Source organism: Lottia gigantea, assembly GCF_000327385.1.
Source record: "Lottia gigantea unplaced genomic scaffold LOTGIsca_3, whole genome shotgun sequence".
Taxonomy (NCBI): domain Eukaryota; kingdom Metazoa; phylum Mollusca; class Gastropoda; family Lottiidae; genus Lottia; species Lottia gigantea.
In genome coordinates, this window is record NW_008708986.1 from 3,907,374 (window position 1) to 3,922,282 (window position 14,909).

General features: G+C 31.2%; 2 protein-coding genes across 2 annotated transcripts; one reads left to right on the forward strand and one right to left on the reverse strand.

The window, feature by feature from the left end:
* Positions 1-99: 99 nt before the first annotated feature.
* On the forward strand, positions 100-1,175 carry LOTGIDRAFT_153375 (hypothetical protein; the record flags this gene model as incomplete). The annotated part of the gene is made up of 4 exons (XM_009057276.1): positions 100-273; positions 484-532; positions 714-865; positions 1,104-1,175. 4 exons carry the CDS (start codon positions 100-102, stop codon positions 1,173-1,175), a joined length of 447 nt encoding a protein of 148 aa, XP_009055524.1.
* Positions 1,176-10,895: 9,720 nt separating this feature from the next.
* Positions 10,896-14,864, reverse strand: LOTGIDRAFT_74847 (hypothetical protein; the record flags this gene model as incomplete). Its single annotated transcript, XM_009057023.1, has 4 exons — positions 10,896-10,998; positions 11,590-11,681; positions 13,639-13,791; positions 14,700-14,864. Coding segments are annotated over 4 exons (513 nt in total), but the record flags the coding sequence as incomplete, so codon positions are not given.
* Between the last annotated feature and the right edge of the window lie 45 nt (positions 14,865-14,909).

Here is a 14,909-nt window from a genome sequence, read left to right on the forward strand (position 1 = left end):
TTTTTTTTTACGACAAACGGAAAACAGTTTATCGTTTATACTTTTTTTGATTTTAATGATTAAAGAGCAAAGGAAACTGAAAGTAGAGTAAACAAAACGATGTCAGATTTTGACGAAAAAAGTGGGGCTGTGTCCTCCAGAACTGAATGGGGACATTGGTTTCAAACTTTAGAAGAAGTGTATATAGAAATAAACGTCAACCCAGGCACCAAATCCAAAGATATAAAGTGCAATTTTCAGAATAAACACCTGCATGTTTCAGTGAAAGGACAGGTGATGATTGATGTACGTTTGAAGGACGGTTAGTTAAGTATAGTCAGTATTTTTGTGCTTGAAAAATCAATGTGATTTTATGCAGTGCATAGATTTATCTACTAGTGCATAGCATTTGTCTATGATAAACTGTCTTTCTGTGATTGATTATGTTTCAAATTTGTTCAAATATTTTAAGTTATTGATATATACTTTCTACTTTCACTTCAGGGAGAATTTCCAGAGCCAATTCATGGGGATGATGGATTGTGGACACTGGGTAAGTGGACCACATGTCTACAAAATTGTTTTAAACTGCTGTCAAGAGAAATAAATCCTTAACTGCACGAGAGCTCAAATATTTGATATTAAGCCAACAATTCATCAGTGAACAAACAAATTTCTTTTTTAAGAGTTGAAATCAAAAATGGTTGAGAAGTTCCTGTGGTTTTATTTTTCAGAGGATGGTAAAATCATTAGAATATGTTTAAGTAAAACCTTTACAACACCAGATCATTGCTGGAAGTCTTTACTAGTTGGGCAGTATGAAGCTAATCCTTTAATTCATGACGAGATGCAGAAAAAATTAACTTTGGAATCTTTCCAGAATAAGGTGATTTACCATTTTGTTTTGTAACGGCTCAAGTCTTTCTCATGATATTGGAAAAAGGTTCACAAATAAAAGTTCTACATTATGTTTTTTGGGATTTCAATTTTATATTCAACTTAAGCATTGCATATGATTGTTTTGAACACCCTGCGATTGGGTTGGCAACTTCACATTCCTGTTAGAGGGCCTGTGTGTACAAATATCATTAATTGGTTTGTAATTTGCTATCTTTATATTTCAGAATCCTGGATTTGATTTCAGCAATGCCAGTGTGTCAGGAAACTATCAAAATGGTGGACCAGATCTTCCATAATTTACAGTGCTGTGGCTAAAGCAGATATGCATTTCTAATTTCTTCATATCATTACGCAATGAGATCAGTGCTGTTGAAAAAGCAGTTATGCACATACAGCTTCTTTGATGAGGAGGGTAAAACTAATATACCAAGCAGTCATGTGACTGGTAGATCGTTCTACATTGTGACTGTGTTCGGAAGTCTGGGGAGAACAAAGTGAGATTAAATCCCCATAATTAAAAGAGTTTTCTTCTTTTTTCAATTTTAATTGCCTGATTGGCCAAAATGATTCTTTTTTGAAGAAAATCAGAGGCATATTTCTAGTAGATGATATACTCAGCCACAGAAATTAACAGGTCCAACATTTACAGTGTAGCCTGATTAAGAATTAGATAGGTTGTTTCCCAATATTTATGGAGCCGTCAAAGGACACAAATTTGACAGGTAACAAGCTACTAAGTGAGGACAAATATATTAAAATTAAACTGTGTTGATATGAATATTTTAACTTAAGATGACTTAGAATTACAAACATGAAATATACTTTATTTAGATCATCTGTGGTTCTGAACAATGAACAGTTGAAATATTTTAATTTTAAAGGAATACAACCTCCCAGAATGTGCATAAAATTTCAAAATGTATTCATCAGTTGGACTTACCTGGTGTCATGACATAAGCCAAGAATAGAATCTCTCTAAAAAACAATATATAAGTAATCACTGAAAAATGCTTCTAAGATTCTGTCTTATAGTTATGAAACCAGGTAAATCCACTGACGAACAAAGACTCATTTTGGCCAAGTTTAAAAATTCAAATTTGGTCCTGGGAGGTAGTATACCTTTAATCTCGTAGTATACATTTAATTTGATATAATTTATGATAGCCAGAAATGATTTATTACAATTTGAAAATATTCAGCTGTTCTCTCTGACTTAATGTATAATTGATGCTATCTGAATATATTGGGATTATTCAAAGTTTTAATCCGTACCAACTATTACTACCTCAAAACATGTATGGACTGCTCATTTGGTCTTAAACTTTTCTTATAATTGCATAATTATCTTGACTAAAAGAAAAAGTTAGATAAAAGTACATTTATTTTCATTATGGTTATTATAATGCATTGTAATATAAATAATATAATTCTATTAAATTGAGACAGTAATAAGCAAAGCAGGACTAAGGCGTCAAAATGGTTTAGTAGCCAATAATCAACAGCTAAATGAGCTATAAGCGTCTGCAGACATATCTATATACAGTTTTGAACACTGACAATAAGACAAACCAGGTATCAGATTTTCATTCTAACATGTACCACTGACAGCCCACAAAGCTTTATCAGGTTGGAAAGCAAATATTTTGATAACTGTATCCATATACATATACAATAAAAATATTATTATTATCATTAATTATGTGCACACAAATTCTAGTTATATGCAGAAGTATTTATGGAATTTGATCAATTGAATTATACATTGAGTTACATTCATCTGTACAAAAATTAAACATCAAAACAATTAACAATGCATCCAGATAAGGATTGCAAAAAAAAACCAAACATTTCCACTGTTATGGCATATAAAACACTAATGACCAAAAAAAAACTAATAAAAACTAAATGTAAGACTAACAGATATACAATAGACTAATTTGTTTGCTTTACCAGCTATTTGACTTTCTTATAACAGAACCTGAAACAGTTTCATGCTGTGTCTTTTTTTTAAAATATTGTGAATTTCAATTTAGCCATTTATATCACTTTTAGAAAGAAAATCTTACATCCAATTTGTGTACAATCAAATAATAATAATTGCAATAACCATCCATAGAAACAACAGGATAATTTTTTTTTTTCGAAATATGCACCAGCTTTAATCAAACCCAACCTCGTATTTTCATTCTGAAAAATACTCAGCTAAATGATACTCAACTGGTAAAGCAAATAAGTAGATAATTATGAGAGATTCAACACAAACAGCACTAGATAAGAAAACGTTAAAATGAGACAGTACCTAAGAAATCAGCTATACAAACTGATAAAACATAAATAATTATAGCTATAATCAAACCAAACACCATTTGATATCAACAAAAGCTTTACTATAATTATTCATATAACAATAAAAACTAAAATTGCAAAAAAAGGAGATCTTTCATCTAATTTTAAGTCAACTTTTATGGTATAAATTAACTTTAATTTTACTTTTGATCACAAACAACAAAATATTTAAGAAAATGTAGAGCTCCAATGCATAAGTTAGTAACAGGGGACTTAATAAATTTCAGCTATCAATTTAACGTTTGAGAATTAAAGGGACAGGTTCGCCATCTGTTTGACCAATTGACCTTAGTCTCAGAAACTGAAACATTCTGAGGCTCTAATTTTTGATCTTTTATTGCACAGATTTACAGACACAATTTTTGAAATTTGGTCAGATATTTTTGAATATCAATAATGTTTACACCTTACTTAGCAAAACAATACTGATGCTTAGTAAAGTTTATACTAACTTTTTAAGTATTGTTTATATAACACTGAACAAAAACCATTCACTTATCAAGAATGAAATCTTAATAACTAGTACAGAGAGTAAATCAAAATTCACACTATCCCACACAAAACAATTTATTATAGCATAACAAATGTTATCTGTCACAGCACTTAAACCATGCCATTATTGTCAGGTTGTTGATTTATGATTGAAACTTATTTCAATTTGAAACATACACCTAAAAACAATTAAACCTACTCATACACCTCAATTCAAAATGACTGTGGCTCGTTTGAAAATGAATATATGCCACATCTTAAAGGGGCATTCTACTTTGCTTATAAAAGATTTTCATAGAAAAAAGGTCATAAATTATACCTGAAAATATTAGTATACGTCAAATAACTGGTGTTGCCCAGCTCTATGAAGGAGAGTTATTTTTTTTTTGCTTGATAAAGGGATTAGTCCAGAAACTAGCTACATTTACTCTAATTGTATCAACTTTTTACCTACTGTTTGCATGTTATCGTGTGATTTATTTTTTCCTTCTTATCACTCGTTTTATTCTTAAGTATATAATGATATAAGTATGCTATTATATTTACTTGATCAAACTGAATTTGTTTCAAAAGAGTTAATCAAATATGGAGAGTACTGATTGTTAATTAAGCATTTTGACATAGCTTTCGTGTTTGGCTCTTGAATGGCTTAATATTAGTTGAAACCTGTAGACTGGTAGGAGAAACTTTTTTCTACCAGTAGGCGTTTATTTTACTTAAATCTTTACTTACAGTAGTTTTTTTAACAGCTTTCAAAAAGCATAAAAAGCATAAAAATCCTAAAATATTAACATAAACTTACAAAAGCTTTTTAAATAGTTTTGGCGTTAAAAGATTAACAGCTAGATATTTTCAGTGAAAACTTTCAGATATGTTAATGGGCACATTTCTGTAGATTTTGATGTAGTTTTCACAGCCTACAAAAAAAAGCGGAATGTCGCTTTAAGCAACAAATTCAAATGTGATGACAAACAGAAAAAATGATTTAAGGAATCTATCAAATATCACATTAAAACTCAGATGTTGCTACTTAAATAATTTCAGACAAACCCAATGTCATTTTTCCATTCTAAAATATGATAAAGATGGTTTTCAAAACTAGTAACCTGACTAAATCCTTTGAAGAGATATGTGATTAAGATTTATGCATGTGAAAAAAATAAAGAATAAAATGTATTCTAGATACAATACTGGCAGTGGAATTAGCATTTTTATACTAAAAAAATGGTAAAAAAATATATGTAAAAGCACATTTTTAAGAAGGTACACAAAAACATTAAAATTTAGACACAATTCATCAAAATTAACAAAACAAAAATATATTCTTAACAACGTCAATGTGGTCATCATACTAAAATGAATGACAAAATTAATTCTGTCCTTAAAGGTTGTAGGGCTTTTATTCAGCTTTTATTGTTTGTTCAATTAAACATAAATTACTTTTGATAAAAACTTTTGCGGAGCTGAATCGTATCTCTAGCAAATGTAAAAGTAAAGAATTAACCTATAATGATATTTAACTATGATAAATCATAGAAGCAGCCAATAGACTATCATAGCCCTGGGCTTCATGGACAGCTATATTATGTTCAAGAGAACTATCGGACAGAGATTCTGTAGGTAGACTTTCAGCTGGTTGTGAGGATGTCTTAGGGTTGATGTGGTATGCAGGATTATAATCTTCTGAAAAATACAATGCAATTCAGATCAGTGTGAATAAACGACAACAAAATTACTTATTACCATTGCCATATAGCTGCCTGATAAGGATTTTATATCTGAAACATTTGTAGCCAATATAATAGAAGTTTTAAACTAAGACAATCAATCAGGAGATCAGAGTAGTCATTCTCTAGAATATTACCAATAATTCCTGCTGATTTTACTTACACTTAACATTTTTATGTCCAGATACATCCTCACAATGTCAAGCTATTACAAACTTCATACTAATACCTTGACTGCAATAGCCACTCTTCTTATATCATAGAAGTTTGTTAATAAAACGATTTGATTGGATTGTATGCCCTTAAATACAGTCAATCACAGCCCTCAGCAGAAAGGCTGATAAAATTATGGCTTTGTATTTGCAGATTTTCTGTCAAGACCTGATTGGCTGTATTTGCTGGCATACAATCCAATCAAAATGCTTTAATTTACAAACTTCCATGATACAAAAAGGGTGCAGTCAAGGTATAAGACAAATTCGTAATAGCTTGCCATTGTGAAGATGGTCCAAATATAGAAATTCAAATTCAAAATATGCAGAACATAAGTCAATAGTCATGCAAACTCAAAAACATCAAATCGTTACAGAAAACTACACGCCTTGTTCATAATGAAATATGATAAGCTTTTCAAAATGAATTTCCTCAATTCAATAATATTGACAGCATATTTGTCACAAATATAAAACCCCTTTTTAAAGATCTTTAAATAGTTGCATCAATATATTCATTATTTTGCAATTTTCATTGCTGACATTCAATACATAACTCTTTCAAAGATTGGTTTTGGAAATATCTCTATGGTTATATGTGTATTGCATGTTTTTGAATGAAAATAAACTAAAAAGGTTTCAGAATCTAACAGTCTAATCTAAGGTATATTTGTATGAAAATGCACCAACCTAATCTATGATTAACAATACATTAAAAATAATGTGTAGTTAATCCAATGCATCGTGATGGTGCATTTTGACAGACAGGTTTGGCACCAAATGTGTGAATTTGGTCATCATAAGGGAGGTAACTCGTTTGCTCTTTATCTGCATGATTATCAAGACATGATTCATTGCTATCTAACATATTATAGCATTCACCTGTTGAAAAACATAATATAAAGGTAACATCAAAAAGGGGATCAGGGACCTATTTCTCATAACATCTTTCCATAAGTTTGTACCTGGTCAACAAATTTTGTGAGAAATGGGGGGCCTGACTATTATTTCAACTGTTTCTGTGCCTTCAAGTGAGGTAAACATAAAAGGATGAAATTCAAAGAACTGCTTTGAAAATCATATCGTAGCTATGGATGAATTCAATATTTTTAGCAGGTCATTAGGAGCAATATCTCAGGATTATAAACCTTTTAAATTGAAAATTATAATCTCTATCTGAAGATAGAATAACAGCAAGTGGAAGTCAGGTGTATGTCTTCCATCATTATTTTAGTCAATCAAGGTGCTGAAACCTTCTCATCAATTCCTCTCTTTCTAAGAGGCATCAAGATATCAAGATTACAGGTTAATGAAAACTATAAGCTATGTTATGTTACAAACCCTAAAGTACCAAATGACTTAATACTACCTGCTCTATCTTTAATACTATACTAATATTATGTTACCTACAACAGACTGTCATCTTACTTTCGTAAGTAAACTGGATTTTTAGGTTAACTGACATATCAGATATCAGAATTGCTAATATAAGATAATGTTTCAATGCTGATAATCAAATTAACATCAAAATAACGGTAAAAAAATTTACGCGAAAAAGTCATACATTGACAGTTGTTAATTGAATGTTTAACCTAAACACCAATGATAGAGTGAAAGAAAAGCATTACCTGTATTATTATTAGTAGATATATTGGAAGGTAAAGATGATATAGCTAATATAGATTGATAGGAGCTTATAACATTATTATTTAGAGCTGTTTCTTCTACTTTATTCTCTACAAGATAAAAAATGTTAAAGAATAACCATTTCCCATTTAATTCAATATAGTCATCTAAATATTTGCTTCCCCAGCTATGTGTGTCCTTTTTTCAAGATGTGATTACTACCATTGGTTCCTTTGTAACAAAAAATTATTTGATGCCTATTCAGTTTGCTGATAATTACAGCCCTACTTTCAGTTTCAGCAAAATGTTTCCCAGTTTTTGTTGTTTTCTACTATCATAGTCTTGGTATATCAAGATTCAAAAACTTCAATAAGTACTAGACAAGGCTAGACAATCTGATTCTTGAAAAGAGTTTTATAATTGCTGCCTGCAAACAACTGGAACTGGTAAAGCAAGCATTTAAACAACTATATCTATATAAAAATAAGCTTGAACAATGGGTTTTTTTTTTTTGTTAATCTTCTACCCAATGCAAGCAAGAAATAATTCTTTCAAAATTTGATGATGCATCAAAGGAACTTAAAGGAATTATAAAGAGGTTTCTAAAAAAATTTAAGTCCTTGTGATACTGATAGCATCAATTTGCATCATTCCAATTTTCAACCAGACGTCTGTGGTTCCTGCAATTTCATTAAAAACTAGAGCCACTCGTGGCACAGAGTGGGACTTTGCAAATGTAGCAAAATCCAAAAGACCTTGAAAAAATCAACCGTCGACGATAATTAGATCAAGCGCAAGAACAGTCTAAGGTTTAGAAATTTTCATTTTTTAGAAGATTCTAATACCGGAAGTAGACGTCAGACTTCACAAATGAAAGTATCTGCAGATAGCCAAGGTCAATGACCTTTGATCTTGTAAAAGAGAAGGTCTAAAAAGGTCAAGATCAAGAGATATACATTATCAAAATTTCAAGTTGCACACGACTATAAAACCGAAAGCTGACATAGGACGGAAAATATAAAAGTATAAATAGATAGCCAATGCCAATAAAGTTTGATCCTACAAAGGTCAAGGTCAACAAAGGTCAAGGTCAAAAATTGAAAATTTTCAATTTCCAAAACCTGTTCCTTTTTTTGAACTATAAAGCGGAAACAACCGAAATTCTGAGACAAAGTGGCTTAAAATATGAGGTAATTGTGTGCAAACTTCCATTTTGAACAAATGTATATTTTGCGAGTTATGCCCCTGGCCAAAAATGTCAATAATGAGTAATTTAACCCAAATGTGCCACGCCCACGTCAATTTTTTTGCATAGGTTAATTGATATTCAAAATGTTACATTATGATCGAAATGTCAAGCTCCTACATAATACAGGTCAAAAGATATAGGTCAACAAAAGTTAACAAAGGTCAAAATCGAAAAATGAAAATATCCAAACGTAAAAAACCCGTTCCTTTTTTGGAACTATAAAGCTGAAACAACTGAGCTGTTAACACAAACTGGCCAAAAGGATGAGGTAATTGTGTGCAAAGGCCCTTTTTGAAAAAAAGCATCCTATGCGAATTATGCCCCTCCCTTTAAATGTAAACAATTAGTAATTCAACCCGGATGTGCCATGCCCACATAAGTTTTTTTGTCATAGGTGAATTCATATTCAAAGTGTCTAGTTGTATTCCAAATATCAAGGTTCTACATCAAATAGATCATAAGATATACATATACCAAGCTCAAAAAGACGCAAAAATGGTAAAACAAAACTCAAATTTGAAAAAATCACGAATTTCAATTTTGCTTTAAAATAACGATTGTTATATATCTATGTAAAGTGCATGAGAAGCACATTAGGAAACCAAAAAAATTAACCCTCTAGGTTAATTAGGTCACGTGCTAGAGCAGTCCAAATTTGGCTTTTTATGGATAGCTATAAAACCGGAAGTACATGTCGGAGGTCAAAGATCAAAGTATCAAATGATAGCCAAGGTCAATGACCTTTGACCCTATGAAGGTCAAGGTCATCAAAGGTCAAGGTCACATGATGTGATCGTTTAAAGCTTTAAAAAATTTCAACCGGAAGTTGCAAAAAAGCAAAAGCGAAATTCAAAATTCGGCTCCCAATGTTTTTTGCGCAATCGATTGCAAACTACATTCACATCAAATTTGAGCATATCAACTTTTACCCTCAGGCCCCATTTTGAGTTTTACAAAAGTGTGTTTTTTCAATATGGCGGCCAAAGTATCACTTCCGGTCTGGATTTTATTTTAAAATCGGTCATAAAATTTTATTTGCCAAAGATCAGCCAAATTTTGTTGACCTACATAAATTACACCGGAAGTTATTCAACTGGAAGTAGATTTGAAGTTCAGTCGCTTTCCTGTTTAAAATCGGAAATGACGTACAAAATTTGACTGTATCATATTATTAACATTAGTGAAGTCTCTTTGCATTTAAAATTTCATATCAGTAGATGCAAAAGCAAAAAAGTTGCAAAAAAATCGAAATATTTGATCGAAAAAAGTGAGCGACGAATTTTCGAATTTCGTAATTTTTCAAGTGCTATCAGGTCAGAAATAACAGGTAGATTGTAAAAATGAAAACCCGAAGAAAATCGATGCAAAAATACGCCTTCTAGAGCCGATTGTCGACTTTTGCACATGTTGAACTGTGGCAATTCCGGTTTTGCAAAAATGTTCCAATATATATTTAAGGAACACGTTGCCACTACAGAAGGTCTAGAGAAGTTGAATGGTTGCTGCAACTACTGCAGTTTAAGCTCAGGAAGGTGTGTAAATTTCGAAAAAAAAAAAAAAACAAAAAAAACAAAAAAACAAAAAAGAATGGACATTTCGATAACAAACTGGTATGCGGTAGCAAAGTCCCACAATAAGTGTTTGATGATTTCACTAAACATGTAGGACCTTATTTGATAAAGCAAATAAGCGACCTCCTCAAAACACTTATTTCTAGTGTTATTGCAAGAACCACAGACATGGAAAATTGGAATGGTGCAAGTTAATATTATCAGTGTACCCAAAACACATAAAATTCAGAAACCTCTTTACAATCCCTTTAATTTTGAAGAAATTGAATGATAGATGTGTTAATCACAGTAAAAAAACAATTTAGGTTTTCCAGACTGGTCTTGGTAAGGTGGGCTTTCCAATGCTTATCAAAACAAAAGACTGCTCATCAATTTATTATTGACAATAAGCTCAATTTATTTCAGAAAAAATTTTGATACCGAAAAGAAAGAAAAGTTAGTTGTAAAAACTTAAAAGAAACTTTTTTGAAAACTATTAGAAGCATGAAAAGTATCTTATTATCATACCTCTGAAACACCTTCTTTTGATATGTTCTTCATCATCATCATCAAAAGATCTTTTCATTCCAGCAAAGGCTCTGAACACATTGTCACCTCGTCCATCAATAGGTATACCATTCATTTCTATACAGGTACCATTATCACCATTTGTCATATCACAGTGGACATTAGAATTATTAGTATCCATGTCCATATCACAGTCCATTGAGTCCATGTTATTAGTTTGTCCATTATGCATAGTTTGTTGATTATGTGTTGATTGAATATTAAATTGAGCTGAATGAAGGTGACCATTCTGATGAAGCTCTAATGCTTTTTGTAGATATTCTGAACAATGATTATGAGAGGAGTTGGCTGCCACTTCACTAGCTGTCTGACCATTATAGTTTCTTATACTGTAAATTAAAATAAAAATGTTATAAGACATGCGAACACTGAAAAGACAAATGCAGGCTGTCCAGAACTCATTTACAAAAATATAGGGTAATTTTGGGCTAAAATTAAGAAACTTTAGGTCTTATTTAGGGCTTAAATTCGGTATTTTATGACTAAATTAAGGCAGTTTTAGACATTAAAATGAAGGGGTGGGGGATCTTCAACTCCCTAGGAAAATGTGTAAAATTTTGTTTGGTTCGCTTGCATCTAAGGGCATTCCAAACAGCATTTCTGTTGATGACATACAATGAACACACCTCATGTAGAAATACACAAAAATCAACAATTGACATAAAAATTCAGGACTTTTTTTTTTCAGGATTTCAGCATTTTTTAAGGAATTTTAGCAAAACTGAAAAAAAATCAGGAAGTTTAGAGTCGCTGGACAGCCTGTCAATGTCATCTGGAATGGTGACCCGTAGAGCAAATTGTTTCACAATACATGCACCCAATCAAATACATCTAGTAAAAGTTAATACCATACACACTTCCTGAAGAAAGAGAAATGAAATGTGTGGTCAATCAACAGTGAAGAATGAAGAATGACTTACTCTAGAGCAGCATTTTGTGCTACCAACAAACTTATACACTCCATACTACCAGCTCTAGCTGCTTTATGTAAGGGAGTATCACCTAAATAATCCTGAAATTGAGAAGCAAAGAATAATTTCAAACTTTTATATAGATACAGGATTATATAATCAGCTTTAGATTAGTGCTTATTCTTTTATTTCTTTTACCACTATGTTTCTGTGACAGGATTATCAGCTTCAAAATAGTCCATTATTATAGTCTTTGAATGGCTTTACATTTAAAATCATGCAAATATTAGAACAAATTATCACTATGAAATATGTTTTTACACAAGGCCATTTCCATTAGAGATTTGCTATTTCGGATACAAAAATTTCTATGAGAGAAGTGTAAGCTTACTCAACTTAAATTTTGTTACAAAAATGAATACTTCTAAGCTCAGGCAATTTTTCATGACATGATTTAATTTTGAGGCTGATCAGTAAGAAAGAAGATTATAATCCAATTTTACCATATTCATTACTTTTCACTTCAGTACATGAATGAATGTACCTTAAATTGATTTAAAGGGACAGTTTTGCCATTTTGGGGGTTTGTTCGGGTCTTGAATTTATGTAAATAGTCTTTAGAAATACTAGAAATGTACAAAATCACATAATTCCTTCAAAAATATATCAAACTAGGAATTCCACTTTCTATCTCTAGGCTTATGTATGATATTTTTCTATATATGGCAGAGTTGCAAGAAATGACGAGTTGTCAATAACCATTTAAACACAGATATATCTGGACACACATCAATTTAAAGTCTCAAATTTTGATGTTGAGCTGTGAACACTATTACAAATTAGTTCATTTTCTGAAGAACAACTGGTCAAACAGATAGCGAACCTGTACCGTACCTTTAAACAAAATACACAAGAACTGAAGGGTATAAAGAGGAAATCAATGTCATTTTCTTTTCGTAAAAGACTTTGATTTCATATATATGCCAAATGAAATTTAGCTCAATATGTTGTTCTAAATTATGCTTCTAATAATGTAAAAAAAAATCATTGATTAAATCTTTAATAGAATGAAATTGGATAGGTTTTAGTTGTACTTGAAAATTAAATGTAAAAGTGACTGAAATCTGGTACTGCAATTGTCCTCTAAAAAAAACTATGCTATATGAGAAATGGATGACTAAATGGATAGAGTCTAAGACTGAAAGGAATTGCATTTATCATCATCATACAAATTTCATTTTACAGTTTAAAGATACTGTTATTGTAAAGTTACTATTATCACTTTTCTATGGAAAAAATCTTCTTATTTAGGGAAGATAGCCTCCACATTCTGCTGTAAATAAATCTACCAGCTGTTAAGTTACTAATCACACTTTGACAATTATCTTTAATCTTTCCAATCTAAATACATCAACCTAATATGAAAATGTGAAACACATTAGTTAAAGGTTCATGACCTCAATTGTTATAAAATTTTATTTTTCTGTTGCCCTTCATTTCAGTCTCAGTTACTTTAATGAAGCCTCTCTAACCTTAGCTCCAAGGTTTCCTCCTGCCTGTATCAACCATAGAAGACAATGTGGTTGTCCTCCAAGGGCAGCTGTGTGGACAGGAGTGAGCCCTGAACCTTTGGTTGAGCAATTACATGGGAAATTTAAGTCGATTTCACACATAACCTTCCTTAAACAAGCAAGCTACAAAGAAACACATAATTTTTAACAACATTTTACATCATACTGATACAGTATCAAACTGTTTTACTTTTTGACCCACATATTGAATAGCAGTATGGTATATTATGAATTTTAAGACAAAATGAATCAATCTGCAAAAATTTTAAGCCAGGAAGTATTTGGCATAAAGCCATAGTAATAGGGATAAAAACCCATCTATTTTTTTTTTCAAACTTTTGTATCTGTCATTTACAGAATAAAAAGGGTACCAGTACCACATAAAAAAAAGGTGTTAATTTGTTCATTAGGCCAAAAAATATAACAGTTTTAAAATTATCACTGGTAGCAATGTTTAATATTACTCCATTGTTTATACATATATTACCTGTCTGTTGAGAGAAGCACCACAATGTAACAGCCATTTTAAACAATGACTATTCCCACCTAGGGCAGCCACATGTAATGGAGCCTGATTAAATCTCACTGTAGCACAGTCACAATTTAAACCATGTTCTGTCAGTTTCATTAAACAGGATAGCTAAAGGTGATAATAGAATGAACTATATAAATAATGCATCTATATTAAGTGTGAATTGAGTAGGGTCTTAAATTAGTAATCATTCCCTTCATATTTTTTGAAGCAAACAAAATTAAAAGTATCTCAATCATTCACTCTACAACATTCAGAAAGTCCCTAAAAGGAAACGAAAATGGCCCATTACATATTTCGTTATTCTAAATAAATCTAAACAAAAAAACCAAGCAAAATATTAGCTAGTTGTACTTCTAGCTAGGTCTAGTATCTGTACTACTAGTGTATGTCTTATTGCGTGGGTAATATCTTGTTCATTAATATGATCATTAATTCAATAAATAAATGACATTATCAGTTTATGCTACTGATATGTCTAATTATTCTTTTCATTGACAAAATGTTAAGACATATGAAACGTTTGGATGGACATAATAAATAATAAGGAAGTGACTATTGTAGTCTGTTGTAATTATAGAGAATTTAACAAATTGTTTCTCCATCACACGTAAGTACATCAGTCAACACGACAAACACGTCAATGCTACCTTATATATACAAGAAACATATTATTTTTAGTCTGAGATGTTTAATGACGTGTGACCTTACTCGAATTTAATATTAATTACAGCGCTGTAACTTTAAACAGGATGAATTGTTAGGCCAATGGCCATATCTTGCATTTTGTCGATTGATATATAAAACAAAAGATATGTGTAGTCTGCCTTTACTATAAAATTATATTATATATAAATTATATAAAATTCAAATTACAATTGTCATAGCTCTATCCTGTGCCTAATAATCCTTCATAACCATATGCCTAACAAATTATGTTTAAAACAATCAACAGGCTTTTCGGTCACAGTGACTCTTTGATTTTTAAATTACAAATATACACATATCCATAATACCTTTCCAAAATAACCAGCCCAATGTGCTGGAGTCCATCCATAAAAGCCGTCTTCTTCATACAAATCATGTTGATTCAACAATAACAAAGAAGACAGAGTTTCCTGGTCGCCGTCTCGGCAAGCTTTATGTAATGGATACTGCTTTTCTAGACATTTTTCATTTGTGACATTAAAATTACCAGCCATAATGAATATCAACGACTTCCTGGA